At 41.6% G+C, this 25259-nt stretch overlaps 1 protein-coding gene across 1 annotated transcript in view; it reads left to right on the forward strand.

Moving 5' to 3' along the window:
- Positions 1-22619, forward strand: part of LOC120987016 (prolactin-releasing peptide receptor-like) — a 168971-nt gene extending 146352 nt beyond the window's left edge. Inside the window, exon 3 of the mRNA XM_040415674.1 lies at positions 21986-22619. Coding sequence (XP_040271608.1) covers positions 21986-22619 — 634 coding nt within the window. The remainder of the gene's footprint in view (positions 1-21985) is intronic.
- The last annotated feature ends 2640 nt before the right edge of the window (positions 22620-25259 follow it).

Consider the following 25259-nt stretch of genomic DNA (forward strand, 5'->3'; position numbering starts at 1 on the left):
ACAGCTGGTGTGCTGAAGTGTTAGCCACCACAGGCATAGAGCATGTGTACTCTGACTATAACAGCAAGTAAACTCTCAGCGCCATCTTTGTGTGTTACTTCTAGGCACCATCATGCACTAGGTAACCTCCTTACTTCAGGCGTTTCTGTAAGATTTAGCTATAAAAAAACGCCCAGAGAACAGGGACCATCACACATGAGGAAGTGGTGATACATGGGTCTTGGAATCCCTCTCCCTCCACTTTGGTGGTATCCTAAATCCTTTTCGCTATATCTTTCTTACATCAGCCCCATACATGTGTATTTTTGCAGGAGGTTTGGTGCTTAGTGCATAGGGCACTGCACCAGGTTAGTTTATGCGTTCTTGGTGCTTTCAATGGATTTTAACGTGTATTTTCTGTCTGCGTTTATTTCGTTACATTTTGTGCAAATTGTCAACTTTTTCAGTTTTCCTCTAGCTGATACACACCCACTTTTTTCTTATAATCAGTATTCATTTTCTTGGGGTGGGTGGCAATATTATGACCATGGTGCCTACCTTTATTCTTATCTGTTTTACCTTATACATTGTAGTCACAAATGTTTGTATAGAGCAGGATCAGGAACTAATAAAATATCATGTAATTTATCCCACCCAGTGAAATCCGTAGAGAAAAGAAATCCCCAATGACAGAATTGGGCCTGTCATTTATAATTCAATGGGTATGGGGGAGGGAAGGCAAGTGATCACATTAATGATGGCATTAACACAAAAAACACAATAATGCCACCTGTACACAGTACAACCTGGCCACCGTAACCACTTGCGGATTACTGCTAATTGCTGCGCCAGTACTTGTGTTAAAACTTGCAATCACAGTTGCAATCTGGCAATTTGCAGTAATCTGCACATGGTTACTGTGGCTCTGCCACAACCGGCACCATCATTATGACATATAAAATGTAGTTTTGCAAGTGTATAACCTGCTACAGTATATTGATGATCAGTGCTAGTTATAGGCAATGTATCAGCAGCCATACTGTTAATCACATGGCCTTGAAAAAATGGCAAGGAACTACCACTTCTTTCATCAGTGTATTGTAAAGGTATTTTTAAGTGACTGATTGGTTTTCACCTTTAATTCTGTTTAATACTCTGTGTAATAGTTTATAAGTTTCCCTTGTAATGATGCGGGTTAGAGATAGTACCCATCCCCCATTGTGCTGATAAGAACACATTCCTGAGTGATCTCAGAGACATGCGTGATGCACACTGGAGGAGGGGCTAACAGGTTATAATAGTATAAATATGCGGCACACAGAATATTCTTTGCAATTTAAAGGTAATTTTATTTAGTGATTTTTCACAATAAGAGGTTCATGATCCAGTTTATAGGAAATTAAATGCTGCGTAACCACTTTCCATATATGAGCCGGACGTTTCAGTCCATAGGGACCTTCAGCGGCTTGGAATTTCTTTGGTCAGAGATAAAGGGATATCCCTTTTAAACTCTGCTACCAATCATCTCTCAGCAAACTTCACCAGGCCCTCCATTCTAGGTAGGATGTGAGTATGATTGCCCTATCTCTCTTGTACACCCTGGGGTGTTGGTCATGTGTTATAACGAGGTAGACATCCCATTATAGCTGTCTCCACCCCATTTTGGCTAGTGATGTTTATTTACTTTTTATTATTCTGTGATTTCTTTGTGTTCGTATATTTAATCACTTAGTAAATATATTTATTTACGTAGCCTGCGTAAGCTTATTCATTCTGAAATCTTTCAAATTCATTTTACGTTACAATTAGTAATGCAATTCCTGGCTACATCCCAGCTGTAGCTTGGTCGTGCGGCACCCGATACCTGTGCCATCTCTCTAAAAGAACCCCTAATTATAAATAAACCACAGCAGATTCTCATATCAAATGTAATTCTGGCCATTTCAAATATCATTTGATAAGAGGTAACAGTGCTGCTGGTTCTCTAGCTGAGACATTAGTTTTCTGCACTATTTTCAGCTCTTCAAAATAATAGAATCTTGACAAGTGACAGAAATCACAACGTGGAGGTTCCTAATAACTTCCATTACATTGAAACAAAGGATATATCTCACAATGTCTCTGGTAACTTTTGGTCACTCATATCTGTCCACTTTTGAACAAGTCTGTTGCTTAAAGAGAACCCCTCACCATGAAATGCAGTGCAATCTGCAGGTAGCATGTTATACAGCAGGAGGAGCTGAGCAGATTGATTTATAGTTTTGTGGGAGATCATTCAGTAAAACGTGTAATTTATACATTTAAGGGCTCATTCAGACGATCGTATGAATAAGTCCAAATCCGTTCCGCAATTTTTCAGAACGGCTGCGGACCCATTCATTTCTCTGGGCCGCAAAAGATGCGGACTGTACACTGTGTGCTGTCCACATCCTTTGCTTTGTGCCGTGGACCCTCAAAAAAATAGAACATGTTCTATTCTTGTATGCAATTGCGGACAAGAATAGGCATTTTCTATGATAGCTGCGGCACGTGCGATCCGCAAATTGTAGAACAACAGTCGTGTGAATGTAGCCTAAATCTTTGCTACTTCTCACTTCATTGTCCACGGGAGAGGTGTTATCAGAAATTAACAGCTACCTTTGTATACACGCTGGCTACATTCACACAACCATTTGTGTTTTGCGGTCCGCAAAAAATACGGATGCGTCCTTTTGACATCCGTATTGCATTCATTTTTTTTTGCGGATCCATTGTAACAATGCCTATCCTTGTCCACAAAACAGACAAGAATAGGACATGCTCTAAAATTTTTGCTGGGCTACGGAACGGACACACGGTGTGCTGTCCGCATTTTTCGCAGACCCAAATGGGTCCTCATCCAATCTGCAAAAAAAAAACGGACACAGAAACAAAATACGTTTGTGTGCATGTAGCTGTCAACGCCAGCTCTCTGAGAAGCTCTGGCAGATGTTCTTCTGTACCTCTTGCATGATGTTCTTTGTTTTGGCTTCACTTTGTCATCTCATTGCCTCCCTTTATATTCCCTCCCATACTGCCTCACTTTGCGGTTTATACTACTTCCTGGATTGTGTTCACTGCTAGAGGCTACAAACTGCTGGTTCCTCAGATAAGTCTTTTTCCTTTATTTGTGTTTCCGTGCTGGCTTGATTCTAGGTGACCCTGACTCCCTCCGTATTAAGTGCAGGGAGCCGGTGGTCGTGTCCCCTCACTATTATAGGGTTTTCAGGTGTCACACAGTCTAGGTACGAGGGCATGCAATCCTCTATCATAAAGATCTTTGCATGGGCATAGCAGTCAGGGAGAGCTCTAGGGGTTTTATAGGGCTCACCCATATGTTCCTTAGTTTGGGATCAAGTCAGTCGGATGTTTATTTATAACTTCCAGTTTTCTGCAACACCATCTGTGACAGTAGCCTTAGGGCTCATTCACACGACCATATGTATTTTGCTGTCTGCAAAACACGGATCCGCAAAAAATACGGATGACGACCATGTGCATTCCTTATTTTGCGGAACAGCTGGCCCGTAATAGAACAGTCCTATCCTTGTCCATATTGTGGACATATGGAAATGGAATGCACTGTGGGGATTTGTTCTGGTAGTTAGGATTAACGGGTGCAGCACAGAGTCAAAGTACAAGTTCTTGGTTCAAAATATCAGTGTTCATCAGTGTTCATTCCCACGTGAAAGCAAAACAAAAACGCAAGTTACTTGGTGATCGTTCACACACATGAAAAGTTCATATAAAAAAAAAGTCACCTTTTCTCCTGGGTTTTACTTCACACCCTGTTGGAAGTTCTGCCTTGTCAAATCCACAGGCAGGGGTTAGGCGGCCTGTTTGCCCTTACAGGGGTCTGAGCCCTCCAGCCGGGCTCAAGCCGCGGATCCCAACACTGGCCCTCAGATCACAGCACACAGACCTCCTGAGCTCCACTGTCAGATGGAGGTTATCCTCCTCACCTGGCAGTGCTGGCTGGTTTTTATGCCTGTCAAAACCCGGCCTGGAACAAGGCGAGTAGTCACCCACCCAGCACTTTGATTACTCCCAGTAAGAGCCGTCCCAGATCAGCTATTACAGCCATACTAAGTATCAAGGTGTCAAACAGCAACTGCTGCTGACACATAAAAAACGGCTCTTACTCCACCGAGGCCAGGAACCTCAGTGACACGTACCTATCTTCCACGATGATTCCTTGTACCTTCTTACCGCACACAGAGTAACTTCAGTTTTTTTGGCGGATCCATTGAAATGAATGGTTCCTCATGTGGTCTGCAAAAAAGACAGAATGGACACGGAAAGAAAATATGTTCCTCTGCTAGAGCCCTTATAGAGAGAATGCTATCAATTACTTGTAATAAAACTACAGTCGTGGCCAAAAGTTTTGAGAATTACATAAATATTGGAAATTGGAAAAGTTGCTGCTTAAGTTTTTATAATAGCAATTTGCATATACTCCAGAATGTTATGAAGAGTGATCAGATGAATTGCATAGTCCTTCTTTGCCATGAAAATTAACTTAATCCCAAAAAACCTTTCCACTGCATTTCATTGCTGTCATTAAAGGACCTTCTGAGATCATTTCAGTAATCGTCTTGTTAACTCAGGTGAGAATGTTGACGAGCACAAGGTTGGAGATCATTATGTCAGGCTGATTGGGTTAAAATGGTAGACTTGACATGTTAAAAGGAGGGTGATGCTTGAAATCCAAGTTCTTCCATTGTTAACCATGGTGACCTGCAAAGAAACGCGCGCAGCCATCATTGCGTTGCATAAAAATGGCTTCACAGGCAAGGATATTGTGGCTACTAAGATTGCACCTCAATCAACAATTTATAGGATCATCAAGAACTTCAAGGAAAGAGCTTCAATTCTTCTTAAGAAGGCTTCAGGGAGTCCAAGAAAGTCCAGCAAGCGCCAGGATCGTCTCCTAAAGAGGATTCAGCTGCGGGATTGGAGTGCCACCAGTGCAGAGCTTGCTCAGGAATGGCAGCAGGCAGGTGTGAGCGCATCTGCACGCACAGTGAGGCGAAGACTTTTGGAAGATGGCCTGGTGTCAAGAAGGGCAGCAAAGAAGCCACTTCTCTCCAAAAAAAACATCAGGGACAGATTGATCTTCTGCAGAAAGTTGGTGAATGGACTGCTGAGGACTGGGGCAAAGTCATATTCTCCGATGAAGCCTCTTTCCGATTGTTTGGGGCATCTGGAAAAAGGCTTGTCCAAAGAAGAAAAGGTGAGCGCTACCATCAGTCCTGTGTCATGCCAAAAGTAAAGCATCCTGAGACCATTCATGTGTGGGGTTGCTTCTCATCCAAGGGAGTAGGCTCACTCACAATTTTGCCCAAAAACACAGCCATGAATAAAGAATGGTACCAAAACACCATCCAACAGCAACTTCTTCCAACAATCCAACAACAGTTTGGTGAAGAACAATGCATTTTCCAGCACGATGGAGCACCGTGCCATAAGGCAAAAGTGATAACTAAGTGGCTCGGGGACCAAAACATTGACATTTTGGGTCCATGGCCTGGAAACTCCCCAGATCTTAATCCCATTGAGAACTTGTGGTCAATCTTCAAGAGGCGGGTGGACAAACAAAAACCCACTAATTCTGACAAACTCCAAGAAGTGATTATAAAAGAATGGGTTGCTATCAGTCAGGAATTGGCCCAGAAGTTGATTGAGAGCATGCCCAGTCGAATTGCAGAGGTCCTGAAAAAGAAGGGCCAACACTGCAAATACTGACTCTTTGCTTAAATGTCATGTAATTGTCGATAAAAGCCTTTGAAACGTATGAAGTGCGTGTAATTATATTTCACTATATCACAGAAACCACTGAAAGAAAGATCTAAAAGCAGTTTAGCAGCAAACTTTGTGAAAACTAATATTTGTGTCATTCTCAAAACTTTTGGCCACGACTGTACATATCAATCTGCTCAGCTTCTCCTCTATAACATGCTGCCTGCAGAATGCATAGCCTTGTTGAGGATATCGTCACATATGGCAGAATTATTGCAGAAATTTCTGCGACTGAAAATCAGTCCTATTTATTCAAATGAGGATAGTAGAAATCCATGTGCTTGTCGCCAAAACAACCCCATTCAGTTGAATGGAATTGATATCCAGTTGAATAAAATTCTGCAACAAAATGTCATGTTAAGGTACCCTAAAGGGGTTTTCAGTTTCTTTGTTAATAAGGCTTAATGTCTATATAAATGGAATGTTCAATTCTGTAATTTACTTGCGGGGGTGGAATTTATTAAAGGGGCTTCTTCGTGCATTTTGTCTAGCGTCTACTAGTGTAATTAGTCTATGGAGGGAAGAAGAGCTTTTACATAGAACTTAATGTCCCTCGCTCCCCCGATGCCTCCATCTCTACTGCACTCGCACACACTGCAGACTCTACTGCCTGGGTCCATTAACCATAATGCAGGTGAACAGGTACTAATTAGACAAAATGCCCAGAGAACCCCTTTAAGAATGGTGTTATTTATTGCAGTCTTAATTTTTTTTAAAGCTTGTATAAGATGTGTCTTCTGAATTTTGGTGCGTAGATTGGTGAGTGAATTTTGGTGTATAGAAAAGTAAATCTATGCCAGCAAGGAGTTGGCATATATTCCTTGTTTAATGTACAGCAGTTTTCTTGCGCAAGTAAGAATTAAATGTACTGGCTGAATAGGTCCCGACCGTGGCCCCCAGCCCCCTACTATTTTGAAAACGAGCAAACATGGCATAAGCAGAGGGAAGGATGTACAAATGATGCAAAATGGGATGTGTGCTAACATTTTGACTTTTCTATGCTAGAAAACTGGTGAAGGACTTTTAGTAATTTCTCCCCTTTTTGTCTAAATTCTTCAAAGTATTAATTTGCTGTCAGTGAATGCTTTCAGAGACAGCAAACCTGCACATAGCTAGCGCTGTTTGCTGATAACAGGATACAGTTGTTTTACAGTAAATTTTAAGGTTCAGGAATAAATAGGCTTAAAGAGGACCTTTCACCAGAATAAAACATCTAAACTAACTATACAGACATGGAGAGCGATGCCCAGGGATCCCCCTGCACTTACTGTTATCCCCGGGCTCCGCTCCGTTCTCCCGGTATAGCCTCCGGCATGGCTGTATAGTTAGTTTAGATGTTTTATTCTGGTGAAAGGTCCTCTTTAAACAATGTGAATAAAACATGCACTGATAAAAAACATATACAAAAAAGACATATAGAGCACATAACCTGAAAAGGAAGCTCCTCATTGCTGGCCAATAACTTAAATGGTAGATACAAAGGACATGGTAGTCTTCACACAGATGTCATGTTTGGAGCTTACCTCTATCACATATACAGATCTTTTTATACCCCTAGCCCAGTGACCCCCCTCCCAAGAGGTTTCCAATGAATTGCTCAGTATGTATATCCTGAGCTAACCACTCAGAAATGCGATATGGTTAAACTCCATACTAGGTGCATACCAGTTTGGTAACTGTAAAAAAAAAGTGGAAGAACCATAATATTAATACTTCCATACACAAGTTGTATCCAGCCTAGTCAATGTTCTGTGAGCTGAGTACATCAGCAGCCATGCATAGTATTATCCAGCCTAGGTAGTGCTATGTGAGCTAAATACATCAGCAGCTCCTGCACATATTTATTTAGTCTAGGTGGTGCCCTGTGAGCTAAATAGCTTTGTTAGCTCACAAGAAAAAGTGCCCAGACTTCCTAATCAAGTAAAATTCAGCTCCCAGCACCATTTTATTGTGAAAGTTCGCAGGGAAAATTACAGGAAGGAAGAGATAAAGGATCACATGATCCTGGGAAGGAAGGATGAAACCACTTGCCCTGATTGACTTAGAAGCTGACAGCCTGATCATCCCACTTTTGTCAGAATTAATGAGGCATGGATCTGTGGAAATTGTCACACACCTCCAGTTGTGGACAATTAATAGATTTTCCATTGCTAGTGGTGCCCCATCATGCCACTATCATTGTCTTCCAGTCTACCATTATATTCCAAACCATATGGCTGCTGCTGCCACTGCCACAGCTGCTACTCATTGCTGCTAATTTGCCTACTACCACTTCCATTGCCCCTACTGCCACTACTATTACTTTTACACAGCCGCTACTACTACGACTACCACCCCAACACAGCCACATGCACATCTGTTTACTTCCTTGTTTGTTCCATGCTGTGTTGCTACTGCCAGAGCTACTGTTGCTGCCACTATTAACCCTACACACCTTACCTTTTCCACATCCACACTGTAGCACTGCTGCTCCTAAAAAAAGGGCAAATTTTTCCAGGCTTGCTCAATTTCAATACAAGCCATTATTTCTTCTGACAATTAACACTTGTGTGTATAAATACAGAAAGGCATTCTACCCATTAACACATAATTTTTGAAAGCTGGTGCAGAACAAGCTACTGTTTCTTCTGCCATTAATGTATGTGTGTATAAACAGGGGCAAGGGTCTTCCCCCACTAGCGCATAATTTTTGAATGCTTGTGCAGAACAAGCCACAGTTTTTTAGGACATAAATGGATCTGCCCCTGTTCCTATTACCAAAAATTCTGTTAAACATGGCAGATCTTAAAGGGATTTATCATGACCCAGGCATAATTTCAAATCCACATTAATTACTTATCACTCCTTAAATATTCTAATATACTTCCTATCTTGAAGTTACATGGATTGGAAGCTCAGGAACCCGGTGATGAGGCATTCATCTTCTGAAAATCCTGCTTCTGCCATATTTTCTTTTGGCAGGTTTCAAGTCTGTCAATGCACATAATTTCCCCTGTGGATGGGGCCAAGCCTTACAATTTTCATATGGTAAGTATATTTGAATCTTTCTTCCACAGGCAAGATATGAGTAATTAAGGTGGGTTTGTGGGACCTGCTGGGTCCCAGAAAGCCCATTTAAAAGGGTTTGATCATCCCAGACATTGAAGGTATATCTCTAGAATGGGGCCTGCAAAGAGAGCAGCCACGTAGCTATGGCCAATCGTCACTGCTATGGGAGTTCTGAAATAGGTGATTGCCAGCTTGGCTATTTCTGGCAATCCCATAACAGTAAATGGAGCGATGGTCATGTTTGCACAGTGAGCCCTCCATTCACCTCTCCCATAGCAGTAAACGGAGGGTTGCCATACATGCACCGTTGTTCTCTGTTCAATTTGTGGGCCCTGTTCTGGAGATAGGAGCCAACTCCTTTAAGTGTAACTAAGGTGCAAATAAATCTACGCCACAGTTTGGCAGTCAGTCTGTGTGGACTTGCTTTTCAAGTGGGCACAAAAAGTTTTTTTTTTTTTTACGACCAATATGTTGCATTCAGAAACATTAAGGAGCAAAGCAAATCAATGTCAGTGAGCATAAACTAAGTTGTTAATTTCTCTGTGCTCTAAAAAGTGGTCAAGATATTTAGCTAAAAGGACAGCAAGAGTCTCAAGAGAAATTTACACGAGCCGCCTAACAACTAATAATGAGGAAATCCATTGCAAGGCAATTATTGTGTGTTCCCTGTCTCTAGTGTTTCTTCACATCATATCATATCTAATTAATGAAATATACAGATATGTTCCTCAGGGCCAGGATTAGCTTTGCATGATACAGTAAATACCGCTGTGGATCACTTGATGTGCTAAGAACGTTTCAGAAAATCTCATTATTGACACTTTTTCGGCTCACATGAATGGTTTTGTTGAATAGTTTTGGCTTGTTAGATCAGATTTTGCATCAAAAAGGTTTTAGGGCTCATGTTCACAGCACAGATATGTGCACAGAGCCTGTCTGACAATGCATGGAGGTGGTACGGGTTCCTCATACAGGCTCTATATTACACAGGCTACATTGGATATCATATATATGTGGAATGTTTTCAGACATATGGCGTGAAATGGAGGATTCCAAGATTTTTCTTGATGGTCCCAGGGTGTCTTATGGTATTAAGCCAGATGCATCATGCAATGACAATACAATAACTGATCAGTGCTGGTGGAAGTCATTGGCTGCTTGATAGAAAGTGGCATTAAAGGGAATCTGTCACCATAGACACGTAGCCATAGTTCACCTGATTAAAATGCTGTTTTTCTTTTGTTGATTTGATGCTCCGTTCCTGAGTTAAGATACGTTTTCTTTATATGCAAATTAGGCCTTTGGTGCAATGAGGGTGTCACCATAGCCTTTGTTGAACCCAAGCTCCATTCTTTTCTGTGGCCTGACCCTCCCTTGCTGCTTTGCCACTATCTGGCCCTGTCAATCAAAGGTGAACCACATCTATGTGTCTATGCAAAAAAATTGATAGGGAGGTCACTGGTGACAGATTCCCTTTAAGAAAGAGGACTCCAAGGAGTATAGGGCAGGTGATCTTTGGCCATGTGATAAGTGTCACAGCCAGAGCTACTGTGTGGCCCTAGCCTTACTTTAATGTTACACATACAGGGGGACATTTATCAAGGCTGGTCTTAATTCCCCCTTTGTTGCTGGAGGATGGGCCGAATGTATCCAAATTTAGCTGGCATAGATTTAAGTATTTCTTCAGCCCCAGAAAACTGGCATGAAGAATGTGGCATGCCTGTGGCACCACCCGTTCCCCACTCAGGGCACATCTCCTTGGTAGGGGAAAAATGTTGCACATTTTGTCCCACAAATAGCATGTGACAAATTGTTTGACCTATTTACGCTACAAAAGGGGCGTCCCGAACTTCTTTCTAACTACTGCTATTTATCTTTTTTCATAATTTTTCATACAATAGTAAAACTGTCACTTTAATCCATCATCCAACTTTTTTCACAGATGATGACTATAGATTGTGAATTGATATGCATCTTCTCGAAAACACACATAAAGAGATATAGAATTAATTTTCTCCAGGAGCACTAAAGCTACTCTAATGTATTGTATGTAGGAAATTACATTTTCCTGGCGTGCAAAAAATACAATAAATTCCGTGTGGTTTTTAAATGTGTTTTTATGGCTTTTTTTTATACAGAAAATTTTAACAATCATTTGTCAGGCTTTTTTTTAAGTGCAGTCTATGGAAAAAAATGCCTTACCAAGAGCATGTTGCATTTTGTTAAAAAAAAAAAAACATAAGCCCAAAAACCTCCACAAAATTGCACTACTTGTAGCACAATTCTACATTGCAGCATATGCCTACTGCCTTACAGTTAACATCTGGCTGCAGATAAAAAGTTTGAAACAACAGCTGGAAAAATGCTGCAAAGAGCTATGGCTATGTATGATGCCATGTCAACCTTTTACATGTTCCCGATAACTACCTGATCATCAGCAGAGAAGAGATCACCTCCTCTGTATAGGGATGAACGATCACTACTGCCATCACCTATCCCCACAGAGGATCATTATTTCTTGGCAGCAGATCCCTATTTACACAGGAGAATCTGCTGCCCAGAAATAGTGATTTTGGGTGCTATCCAAAAGATACAATCCCCTGATGAACAAGTGATCGGTGGCACATTTCCATAGGACAGTTATTGGGAATGAGTGTTTCGATGAACACTCATCCCCGATAATTTTCCAGATGAGGATTTTCCTAAGGACCTTAGTCTAGAATTGATGTAAGTAATAATGCCTGTAGTTGGCTTCTGTGCTTCAGGCTTCAGACTCCTTTGGATCCTAATGCAGCCTACAAGAGGGCAGGGTAGAGTTTTAAAATGTTCTTTCATACACCCTTAGTTTGGAAGTGCTTTATACAAATCTGTAATATGGTACTCAAGAAAAATCGATGGGTCTATACTGTACTTCAACATGCCTTCGACTCAATACACAGGTCTTAATGGCCATTCACATCAGGATGTTACCGTTACCTTATGGGACTCTACTGTACCTTCAAACACCTATAATTTCATATACAACAGGAAATAAATTGTTGCCTGCTCCATAGGATGCCATACTATGGAGGTATTTTGTCTGTAGGTACTGCTGGAAGATGACAGCATGTGTCATATGGGGCTCCGTGCACCTGTACTGCCTCTGTGCACGTGGCTTTATCACGTGCACGAGGCCTCAAGCTAAGGTCAATTCTTTCATATCGTTGAGTGTTTTTTGTGAGAGTGTATTAGGGACTGGTGCGGAAGTATGGAACCACACAAGAGCTACACAATGACGTTCATACATATTTCCAGTTGGCTTATCTCATGTAATAGTGCTTTTAGTAGCCTGGTAACTAAAATGATTAACTAAGCTTGTTTCCTAGAACAATTTTTTATGCTACTGGAAATTATAATTAAAAAAATGGGTTGTCTCAGTTCAGCAAATGGTGGCTGATTAATTAATATGCACTCTTAGCATTTCAAGTTGCATAAAAAAAATATATATATTTTAATTAAAAAATAAAGAATGAAAATTATATAAAAATCATAGCTCCAATTGGAATTGAATGAGAAAGTACCAACAATATGTCACCCCCAGTAATTCATCAAAATTCATGAATATATCACTCTCATTAGGTTATCAACATAGCATCACATAATTTCATATAAAACTTCATGAAAAACTCATATAAAATAAGAATTAAAAATGTGGTTCCCTGATTATATCTATCATGGGAACTGAATTTTTAATTCTTATTTTATATGAGTTTTAAATGGAGTTTTATATGAACTGATGTGATGCTATGTTAATAACCTAATGAGAGTGATATATTCATGAATTTTGATGCAGTACTGGGGGTGATATATTGTTTGTACTTTCTCGTTTAATTTCAATTGGATCTATGTTTTTTATATAATTTTCATTCTTTATTTTGTAATTAAAATATTTAGTTTCTAATGCAGCTTCAAATGCTAAGAGTGCATGTTAAGTAATCAGCCACTAATTGTGCATTCATAGCTTTTGGGTAAAGCTCCATATAACTTAGCACTTTAATTCCAGTTGTTTAAATAGGTGAGCCACCATATATACTATTTCAAACTCAGCTCAGCAAATGTTATTTATCATGTAGCTAAAGTTAATACAAGCCACTTACTAACGTTTTATGATTGTCCTTACTGCCTCCTTGGCTGGCTTGATTTATTTTTCCATCACATTATACACTGCTCGTTTCCAGGGGGTATGGACACCCTGCAATCCAGCAGCGCTGGCCATGCCTACACACTATAGGAAAAAACATTCTCCCATGGTGCCGGGCACCAGGGAGGCCAGGGCTTTTTCCTATAGTGTGCAAGCACGAACACCGCTGCTGGATTGCAGGGTGGTCTTAACCATGGGAACGAGCAGTATTTAATTCGATGGAAAAATGAATAAAACCAGCAAAGGAGGCAATAGTAAATGCCTTGCATTAACTTTGTCTACATAACAAATGCCATTTGCCAAACAGAACACAGTATCTGTAATGCCTGTAGGTAGGGACAGATAAGGATACTGAGTCCTAACCTAGAAGTCAGCCTGCTTTCCCTAACTACTTGCAGTATAAGCCCTATTTGGCAGAACCGCAACTGGACGACGGTTCCTACTCTAAATAAGTACAGAGATGGACAAACACCAACAGACAAACACTAAAGCAGAGTCGTAAGGAAACAAGCCTAAAACGCTGCTAAACTTTTCAAGTCTTAAGGAAAAGCCAAAGATCATGATTGTGGTCAGCATCCTCCGTCTATAGCAGGGATGCACAACCTTTTCTGGTTGGGGGCCACATTGTCAACCTGAAACAATTCCAAGGGCCGAAAATAATCTTTAAAGGGGTGTTACCAAGTGAAATACTATATTTATGGCATATTGAACATACAGTATATATTCTAAATGTCTAGTTGCACTTCTAGTACTTCCATCTAATGGGAGAATACATGAAAGATTCATGTGAGCAGCCTCAAGACATAGACATACATGTCTGCTACCAGATGGCTGGGGGCCGCATAGAATGGTATTGAGGGCCGCATGTGGCCCCCGGGCCGCAGGTTGTGCACCCCTGGTCTATAGTGTCCGAAGAAGACACATTCAGAAGAGTTTTTCTTTAGAATGAATTTTGTGGCTGTCTTGCAATAAAAGTAGACCACGGCACTCGTGTTTGTAATTTTGAATATTATATTTTCATTTTTTCATGTTATCAACATCCAGGAGTAAATAAATGCAAACTGGCCAACGTTTCGGTCCTAACACGGGACCTTGTTCACGGCCTGGGATAAAGTAAATATAGTACATCAGGGTATTTGGTACATAATCAATTCCATACATAATCAATTAAATAATCCTAGAAGTAGTTTGTAATATTGGCATCAAGAAATATGTCTAAGATTAATGTCTAAAATGTAGATGTACAGAGGATATGCACAGAGTACACAGCAGATTGATTGCCATATTACACAGCACCATCTGTAGCAGAGTCACAAAGTGAGAGTGCACAGATGTAAGCTAACAAGTCAGCCAAAGGGCAGCAGAGAGGACATCAGTAAGCATTGCACAGTCCAGTGAAATGGAGATAGCATAGGATGCAGAGTAGCACAGGTCAGCGGAGATTCCAAGGGTCGGTTGGGGTAACATAGCCTGTAGGGTATAAGGGGCATTGGTTACAGTGTTCAATTGTACTAAATAACACTGGCGCAATATCAAGATAACTAGCCCACAGGAGTCAGCATGAAGTGTCAGGCAGGGGCAGGATTAGAAGCCTCCGCCTATTGCAAAACGTAACGCATAAGGGTGTAAGCAGTCATATATATAGTCATACATATATAGCAGTCATAAATACAGCGCAGTCATATCAATAAGAAGCGCCCAGTCGCACATGGCGTATTTACCTTAGTTACTTGCAGCATGTTGCCCATTGGATGCGGCATCGTGCTGCTATTGTGCCCGGTTTAAGTAGCAATGGAGCCGGCATGTACTGCTAGTGACGCTGGGCGTCATGTGTCACTGCGCCGGGCCGTCAAGTGCGTGACGTCACCGCACCGGCGTCGTCGTCGCGCATGCGCAGAAGGTACGCCAGTGGAGAAACTGGCATAGGAGTGCTGGCATAGCAGTATTTAGAATAGAGAAAGGTATTAAAATCGCTATAAATGTAAGCAGGCATGTACACTGCTCAAAAAAATAAAGGGAACACTTAAACAACACAATGTAACTCCAAGTCAATCACACTTCTGTGAAATCAAACTCTCCACTTAGGAAGCAACACTGAGTGACAATCAATTTCACAAGCTGTTGTGCAAATGGGATAGACGACAGGTGGAAATTATAGGCAATTAGCAAGACACCCCCAATAAAGGAGTGGTTCTGCAGGTGGTGACCACAGACCACTTATCAGTTCCTATGCTTCCTGGCTGATGTTTTGGTCACTTTTGAATGCTGGCTGTGCTTTCACTCTAGTGGTAGCATGAGACGGAGTCTACAACCCACACAAGTGGCTCAGGTAGTGCAGCTTATCCAGGATGGCACATCAATGCGAGCTGTGGCAAGAAGGTTTGCTGTGTCTGTCAGCGTAGTGTCCAGAGAATGGAGGCGCTACCAGGAGACAGGCCAGTACATCAGAAGACGTGGAGGAGGCCGTAGGAGGGCAACAACCCAGCAGCAGGACCGCTACCTCCGCCTTTGTGCAAGGAGGAACAGGAGGAGCACTGCCAGAGCCCTGCAAAATGACCTCCAACAGGCCACAAATGTGTATGTGTCTGCTCAAATGGTCAGAAACAGACTCCATGAGGGTGATATGAGGGCCCGACGTCCACAGGTGGGGGTTGTGCTTACAGCCCAACACCGTGCAGGACGTTTGGCATTTGCCAGAGAACACCAAGATTGGCAAATTCGCCACTGGCGCCCTGTGCTCTTCACAGATGAAAGCAGGTTCACACTGAGCACATGTGACAGACATGACAGAGTCTGGAGACGCCGTGGAGAACGTTCTGCTGCCTGCAACATCATCCAGCATGACCGGTTTGGCATTGGGTTAGTAATGGTGTGGGGTAGCATTTCTTTGGAGGGCCGCACAGCCCTCCATGTGCTCGCCAGAGGTAGCCTGACTGCTATTAGGTACCGAGATGAGATCCTCAGACCCCTTGTGAGACCATATGCTGGTGCGGTTGGCCCTGGGTTCCTCCTAATGCAAGACAATGCTAGACCTCATGTGGCTGGAGTGTGCCAGCAGTTCCTGCAAGACGAAGGCATTGATGCTATGGACTGGCCCGCCCGTTCCCCAGACCTGAATCCAATTGAGCACATCTGGGAAATCATGTCTCGCTCTATCCACCAACGTCACGTTGCACCACAGACTGTCCAGGAGTTGGCAGATGCTTTAGTCCAGGTCTGGGAGGAGATCCCTCAGAAGACCGTCCGCCACCTCATCAGGAGCATGAACAGGCGTTGTAGGGAGGTCATACAGGCACGTGGAGGCCACACATACTACTGAGCCTCATTTTGACTTGTTTTAAGGACATTACATCAAAGTTGGATCAGCCTGTAGTGTGTTTTTCCACTTTAATTTTGAGTGTGACTCCAAATCCAGACCTCCATGGGTTGAAAAATTTGATTTCCATTTTTTAATTTTTGTGTGATTTTGTTGTCAGCACATCCAACTATGTAAAGAACAAAGTATTTCAGAAGAATATTTAATTAATTCAGATCTAGGATGTGTTATTTTTGTGTTCCCTTTATTTTTTGGAGCAGTGTATATATTGTGGCGATTATGCTCCTAAGGCACAATTCATACAGTAGGGTGTGATTTTGGTAATACACCATATCCATATAACAAGAAGGGTCAATATATGTATATTAAGAACCACTATGTCGGGGGTTCAGTGCCCCGAATTTCCACCAGGGGCATGTATATAGGACACTAAATTAGAATCTACTCAAGGCATATACCCAGAACACTATATTATACGACTATGATATTGCTCATACTACCTGGCTGGGACGGTCATTTTGTCTGTGGGAGGTAAAGGAGAAACATGATATTAATAAACATATCAACACAGGTTATCAAAGTACAGGCATTAATATATAACTGCAGAAACACGGACATCACAGTGATGTATTGTCCAATCCTCTATATCCTCACGTACGACACTAACAACCAAGGGTGTACTCATGGTAACATCATGACATGCAGAAGTCGAAGTCCCTATTCATACCGTGTGGTGACAGGGTGTTCAGTTCAAAGATCCAGAACGATTTGCGTTGTTTAAGGCGCGCAATCCTGTTGCCGCCTCTTATTCCTGCGGGTATTTGCTCCAAAATTTAAAATTTAAGCTGGCTAATCTGGTGTTTTGCATGAATAAAGTGATGTGGAATTGGTTGTTCTGTTCTGTTGCATCGGATGTCGGATTTGTGTTTGGAAATCCGATCGCGTACATTTTGGGTTGTTTTGCCCACATAAGCTAGGCCGCAAGGACACTTGATTAAGTACACGACAAATGAAGAGTTACAGGTGTAGAAACCCTTCGAGTGGTATATCTTACCCGAACGAGGATGTGTGATTCGATTTCCTTTAATCACATTCGTGCACTGGGCGCAGTGTAGGCACGGGTATGTACCTGTTTTTTGGGGGGCTTTTTTGTGGATGTTTGACACAATCATTTCACTACCTCTGAACTGGCAATAAAGTAAGGTTTGATTAAGATCCAACAACAACATCCTGTCCTGCTGTGCCTGTTTTATTGAATTAGAAATCTTATTGCACGCAATAAAAGACCGATACTGTCTTGCAAGGAACGGCTCAGTGATTTGCAGCTAAATTTCACTGCCAAAAACAAGAGATTAATATTATTGGTGTTGTTTCTTCCTATACCTTTGCATTTACTGACATATACTCCCTGAGAAGCATTGCTACTGGAAGCGACTATGGGGAGATTTATAAAAAATGGTGTAAAGGAAAACTGGCTTAGATGCCCATAGCAACAATCAGATTCCACCTTTCATTTTCCAAAGAAGCTCTGAAAAATGAAAGTTGCAATCAAATTAGTTGCTATTGGCAACTAAGCCAGTTTTCCTTTACACCAGTTTTGATAAATCTCCACCTGTATCTACACATACGGCACCTGTCGGAGTCTGTAGTTCAGTACACAGAGCCCTGTGGATCGGATTTAAGGAACTGTTCAGCCTTAGTACAGACTCCATGCACACAGCTCTGCACACACCCCTTTCTGACAGGAATTCCAACATTTGATGTATATTTAGTTCAAAATGGCAGAAGGGGAGTTTGGAGCAGATTCAGGACTATGGAACTATAGAACATTTAAAAATAGCTGAGCAATGGCTATTTTCAGAAGTTCCACAGCAGTGAATGGAGAGGATGGCGTGAATGTATAGTAGTAGTGGTGCCATATTAAGCTCATTACATAAAGATAGCACCATAACCAAGCTCATGACATAAATATATCACCAGAACTAAGCACGCTACCTAAATACAGCACCAGAACCAAGCACAGTACATACATACAACACCAGAACCAAGCTCATTAAATACACCAGAACCAAGCTCATGACATAAATACAGCACCAGAACTAAGCACGGTACTTAAATACAGCACCAGAACCAAGCTCATTGAATACACCAGAACCAAGCTCATGACATAAATACAGCACTAGAAGCAAGCACAGTACATACAGCACTAGAAGCAAGCACAGTACATACATACAACACCAGAACCAAGTTCATTAAATACACCAGAACCAAGCTCGTCATGAAACACAGCACCAGAAGCAAGCACGGTACATAAATATAGCACAAGAACCAAGCTCATCAAATTAATACAACACCAGAATCAAGCTCATTACCGTATTTTTCGCCCTATAAGACGCACCGGCCCATAAGACGCACCTAGGTTTTAGAGGAGGACAATAAGAAAAAAAATATTTTGAACCAAAAGGTGTGCTTTTGGTGGGTTTTGAACTAATGGTGGTCTGTGGATGACACTATTATGGGGATCTGTGGATGACACTGTTATGGGGGATCTGTGGATGGCACTGTTATGGGGGATCTGTGGATGACACTGTTATGGGGGATCTGTGGATGACACTGTTATGGGGGATCTGTGGATGGCACTGTTATGGGGGATCTGTGAATGGCACTGTTATGGGGGATCTGTGGATGACACTGTTATGGGGGATCTGTGGATGACACTGTTATGGGGGATCTGTGGATGACACTGTTATGGGGGATCTGTGGATGGCACTGTTATGGGGGATCTGTGAATGGCACTGTTATGGGGGGATCTGTGGATGGCACTGTTATGGGGGATCTGTGGATGACACTGTTATGGGGGGAATCTGTGGATGACACATATATAGCATCTTATGCTATATATGTGTCATTCACAGATTCCCCCCCCATAACAGTGTCATCCACAGATCCCCCCCATAACAGTGTCCCTTTGTAAAATAGTGAATGACCCTCAATACAGGGGGTGGGGGCCGGCATCTGGTGTTTTAATGGCAGCAGGGGCCGGTGCAGTCCCTGTATTCTATTACACCGGTCCCTGCTCACTGTAGTATTAATAGGTAATGTGTAAGCATAGGCACTGTTTTAAACTATAGTAATCCTCTGCAGCATAGAGAAATCCATGTAGTACGGTACTCACTTGAAACTACTGTAGGCAGGCCGAACGGGTGGCGGCAGCGCAATGTCATTCACTATGTCACGCGCCTGCTCCTCCCACTTTATGAATGAAGCAGGCGGAGCAGGCACGTGACGTAGTGAATGAGCTAACGCTGCCACCGCCCACCCGTCCTGCCTACAGGAATTTCAAGTGAGTACATTACTACATGGATTTCTCTATGCTGCAGAGGATTACTATAGTTTAAAACAGCGCCCATGCCTACACGTTACCTATTAATACTACAGTGAGCGGGGCCCGGTGTAATAGAATGCAGTGACTGCACCGGGCCCCGCTGCCATTACAACACCAGATTCCCGCCCTCCCTGCTGATACACCGCTGGCCGCGCTGTGCAGCATTGATGTATTAGTGTAAATGGCAGTATTCACCCCATAAGACGCATTGCTATTTCCCCCCCACTTTTGGGGGAAAAAACATGCGTCTTATAGGGCGAAAAACACGGTAGATAAATACAACAGAACCAAGCAAGGAACATAAATACAGCACTAATGCCCACACACAGTAGAATGCCCCATAGTGCCCCCACACAGTAGTAATGCCCCCATAGTGCCTCCACACAGTAGTTATGCTCCCTTAGTGCTCCCATACATTAGTTATGCCCTCACAAAGTAGTTATGCTCCATGTGGTGATGTCATCATGCCTGCTGAGCTGGATAGCGAAACTGCCGAGCCACTGCCTGCTGCTGGTGTGCGCAGGCCAGATTATGGTGAAGCAGGAAGCTGACAGCTCTCTGCTTCACCACTGTATTCAGTTAAAGGTAAAGCATTGGAAAACCTTTACACATTTGGTATCACTGCAATCGTACTGGCACACACAATAAAAGTAATATCTCATTTCTAGTGCACAGTAAACACAATAAAAGCAAAACCCAAACACCATTGCATTCTCAATTTCACACAAAAATATTTTTTCTCGTTTTCCAATACATGATATGTTAAATAAAATGGTACCACTACAAAATTCAACTTGTCCCACAAAACACAAGCCCTCATACAGCTATGTGAACAGTAAAGTAAAAAGTTATCACTCTTGGAAGGCAGGGAGGTTAAAAGGATAAAGTAAAAATTGTATTTTGAGCCAGCAGCCACCAACTTTTTATTGTACTGGAATTCGACTTTTAAGAAACGTTTTTATATTTGCTGAATCCAGTACAGCGCAATATTGGCAATAAAAACCAATTAAAAAAATTGCATTTCTTAAATAAAAATCCTTTGAATATGCATGGAATAGGTTGGTCTGTTCATATATAGGTCTAAAGCCTGATACACATGACTGTGCATTGTTCATATGTACTGTACTTCATATTGTTATATTCCATAATATGCAGCCAATGTAAAAGTAACAGGGCAATTCACACATCCTTACGGTATTTAAGCCTTATTTATATACCAGTTGGCCTCATTTACTAAAACTAACAGAAAACTGGACCTTGTAGGCCATATGCCACTTTTGTGGCGTTCATGGTTTTTATTTTTGGCCCATTAGTCCAGCATGCTCTTTTGCTAAATAAAAGCCATGTCAAAACTTTAATTGCCTCTTTGACGTGTTTTTTAAGGATTTTTTGTAAACTAAAAAGATGTGAAAGATGCCTGTAAGAACTGAATAGGTGGAAATAGATTTGGCTATATGTAAAAATGAACTGTAGTAAATAGCCTGTGCAGCTGAAAGAGGGAAAAATAGCCTGTGTAGCTGAAAGAAGGAAACCCCAAAAAGACCTGTTCATTCACAGTTATGATTCTACAATGAAGCACACCCATTGTGCAAACCTATTTAGAAGACGTACCGATGTAGTCGAGTTAACACTCTTGCTTTCTGAGATTTCTGAGATGTGTTATCTAAACTAAGCAAACACCTTCAATTGCTTTTCAATGGCTTTTGTTTCAAGATAATACGATGATTTAAGAAATTTGAGTTTGAGTGCTAACCCTGCTACATCTAGGTACGCTTTAAGAGTATGTAGACACCATAATGGGTGGTCCCCCATCTCGAGGGCACAAGCAGCATATTTAGGCCATGTACTGTACTACATATTTGAGGATTGCAGAGTAGTTGATTACATCTTTCTTAACATAATAAGCTCAGCAGATCATTACAGTGACTTCTATATGAAAGGGATTGTGATATAAGAGCAGCCACTGGTGAACACATGACAGGATAGCTCACCCTTCAGAAGACATAGGAGGTTTTCACCCACAAGGTAGAACCGTCGTTATTCCCAGATTCATTAGAATAACACATTAATTAGACATAAAATGACTTCTTTGCCAAATATGTAAATGGAATGAAGCTACAACGCAACTAAACAGATTTTTCTTTCAAAAGCTAAATTACTGTAAGAAGTAATTAATGTCGAGAGACATTTCAAGTCAACACCATATGACTGCAGTTGTGGGAGCCTCTAATTATTTTTCCTTTTTTCTGTCGCTCTCCAGGTACTATGCAACTGTACATCCTTTGAAGAAAAGAATATCTGTTACCACGTGTGTATACGTTCTGGGAGGTATCTGGCTCCTGTCATTCGCTTTGAATGGGCCCGCCATCGCTCATACTTATCATATAGAGTTCCAACAGCAAGGCTTTGCCATCTGTGAGGAATTTTGGTTTGATAAAAAGACAGAAAGGCTGGCCTATGCCTACAGCACCCTGATAATCACGTATATCCTCCCTTTGTCTGCAGTGTCTTTGTCGTATATTTGCATTACAGTAAAGCTGAAGAACAGGGTGGTCCCGGGCCACCCCACACAAAGCCAAGCAGAGTTTGATAGACTCCGCAAGAGGAAGATATTCAGACTCATCGTATTGGTGGTAACAGCCTTCGGAATATGCTGGCTTCCTATCCATGTTTTCAATATTATTCGGGACATAGACATCAATCTCATCAACAAGCAGTATTTCCTACTCATTCAGCTTCTTTGTCACTGGTTTGCCATGAGTTCCTCTTGCTGCAACCCTTTCTTGTATGCCTGGCTTCATGATCGATTTCGCAGTGAGCTAAAGAAGATGTTCACCTTTAAACGTAAAATTATCCCGACCAACAATTGCGTAGCCGTCAGTGTGATGCTCTAGAAGACATGTAGGCTATGGTTCCTAGCAGAGATAACCTAAGGCTTTAAAGCTGCTATAAAACTAACTTTTCCACCCCAATGTTGCAAGTTATGTTCTAAAGTCTATGCTATTTTCTTGATCACTATATGCTTTCTCAATAGGTAGTTATGATCCATGAGAGATTCAGGTGTTCTGTAGTTCCCAATAGATGGAAGAGACTGTGGATATTTCTCCAGTTTAGACAGAGGAGAATTGTAGTTCCTTAAAAATCTAAGAGATATAGATTAATTTCTGATGAACAGTTGGACATCCCTACAATTGACAGCAAAAGATTCTGATAATAGTGTGGATTTGATCATTTTACCATCAACTGCAGTGAACCATACACCAAGGAACACAGGTATCATCACCATGGGAGACTCTTCAGAATACAGGATAATAACACTGATAAAAAAAAGTGCCTTCTAAGAGGTTGTGCATCAGCTGTAATTTTTCATTGTGTATATTTTATTATAAAGGACTTTACTATGGTCTTAAGGGCTGACCCCTCTTGAAAACATGTTGCTGCCTGGAAGATGCACAAAAAGATGCTGCACTGCAAACTTAACTCAGTATGATTGTATTCACAGTTCATCATTCAATAATCAAGACTATCAGATCTTAAACATTCAAGCAATCGCTTTCCTAGCTGCAATTCTGAAGCATATATATGTCCACTCCTAGTAAATGAAACTAAAAGTTAACATTCAAAAAGTGTGACTGTAAAAATTAGAATTGACAAAAAAATGTAGGTTAAAGGGTCAATAATAAAATAATATCCTTAATTGTAACTCATATTGTTAGTTTTTGATTGATTCATCACAATGCTTTCTTTTAAAGGGGTTGTCCTACAAAAAGTATTCAGCAATTTTTTGTTAGAAAAAGGTTGTCTAGGACTATATAATGTATGATGGGATCATTATAGAGGAGGAGAAGAAGCCATTCACACAGGAGCCTTAATTTCCCAGTCCCACAGCAATCCAATAATGCATTTGAATAGGGTATTACTTTATTAACCCATGCTATCGCCATGTTTCATCTCTCTACCATGGCAGACTCCATCGATGTCAATATCCGGTTGACCGGATCCCCTTGCGTTATGTGACTATTTCTCATGATGTAAGGGGAGCTGGACACCGCTGCGTGTCCAGTGATTGGATGTGGCAATGTCAAACCAGATATTGCCATCAATAGAGCTCAGCAGAGAATTGCAGGAGCCGGTGGAGTCCATAGATGAATCGTTTAGACTCCATTTGCGTCATTGAAGTGAATGTATCCATCGCAGTGAAACATCTCAGTATCCATCACAGTAAAAAAAATAATATAATGTTGAGGAAGAATTTTGGACCATTCTGCCCTGCAAATGTGTATCAGGTTATTTATATTTCTGGGATGTCCACAGTCCTGCATGCACAGCCCTCTTCAGCTTTTGCCACAGCATCTATGGTTACTATTCTTTACCTACATATAAGTATAATTCTTAGCAATGGTCTGATTATTGGGGGAGGAAGTGATCTGGTATGGAGTCTGTATATGCAATGGGAGTCTGTATACAGGAGGGGGGTTGTATAAAGGGGTCTGGCCTGGGGTCTATATACAGTTGCAAGAAAAAGTATGTGAACCCTTTGGAATGATATGGATTTCTGCACAAATTGGTCATAAAATGTGATCTGATCTTCATCTAAGTCACAACAATAGACAATCACAGTCTGCTTAAACTAATAACACACAAAGAATTAAATGTTACCATGTTTTTATTGAACACACCATGTAAACATTCACAGTGCAGGTGGAAAAAGTATGTGAACCCCTAGACTAATGACATCTCCAAGAGCTAATTGGAGTGAGGTGTCAGCCAACTGGAGTCCAATCAATGAGATGAGATTGGAGGTGTTGGTTCCACTGCCCTGCCCTATAAAAATAACACGCCAGTTCTGGGTTTGCTTTTCACAAGAAGCATTGCCTGAAAAGAGCACTCAGAAGACCTACGATTGAGAATTGTTGACTTGCATAAAGCTGGAAAGGGTTATAAAAGTATCTCCAAAAGCCTTGCTGTTCATCAGTCCACGGTAAGACAAATTGTCTATTAATGGAGAAAGTTCAGCACTGCTGCTACTCTCCCTAGGAGTGGCCGCCCTGTAAAGATGACTGCAAGAGCACAGTGCAGACTGCTCAATGAGGTGAAGAAGAATCCTAGAGTGTCAGCTAAAGACTTACAAAAGTCTCTGGCATATGCTAACATCCCTGTTAGCGAATCTACGATACGTAAAACACTAAACAAGAATGGATTTCATGGGAGGATACCACAGAGGAAGCCACTTCTGTCCAAAAAAAAAACATTGCTGCACGTTTACAGTTTGCACAAGAGCACCCAGATATTCCACAGCAGTACTGGCAAAATATTCTGTGGACAGATGAAACCAAAGTTGAGTTGTTTGGAAGAAACACACAACACTATGTGTGGAGAAAAAGAGGCACAGCACACCAACATCAAAACCTCATCCCAACTGTGAAGTATGGTGGTGGGGGCATCATGGTTTGGGGCTGATTTGCTGCGTCAGGGCCTGGACGGATTGCTATCATCGAAGGAAAAATGAATTCCCAGGTTTATCAAGACATTTT

The sequence above is a fragment of the Bufo bufo genome, chromosome 1 (assembly GCF_905171765.1).
Source record: "Bufo bufo chromosome 1, aBufBuf1.1, whole genome shotgun sequence".
NCBI classification, from domain to species: Eukaryota; Metazoa; Chordata; class Amphibia; order Anura; family Bufonidae; genus Bufo; species Bufo bufo.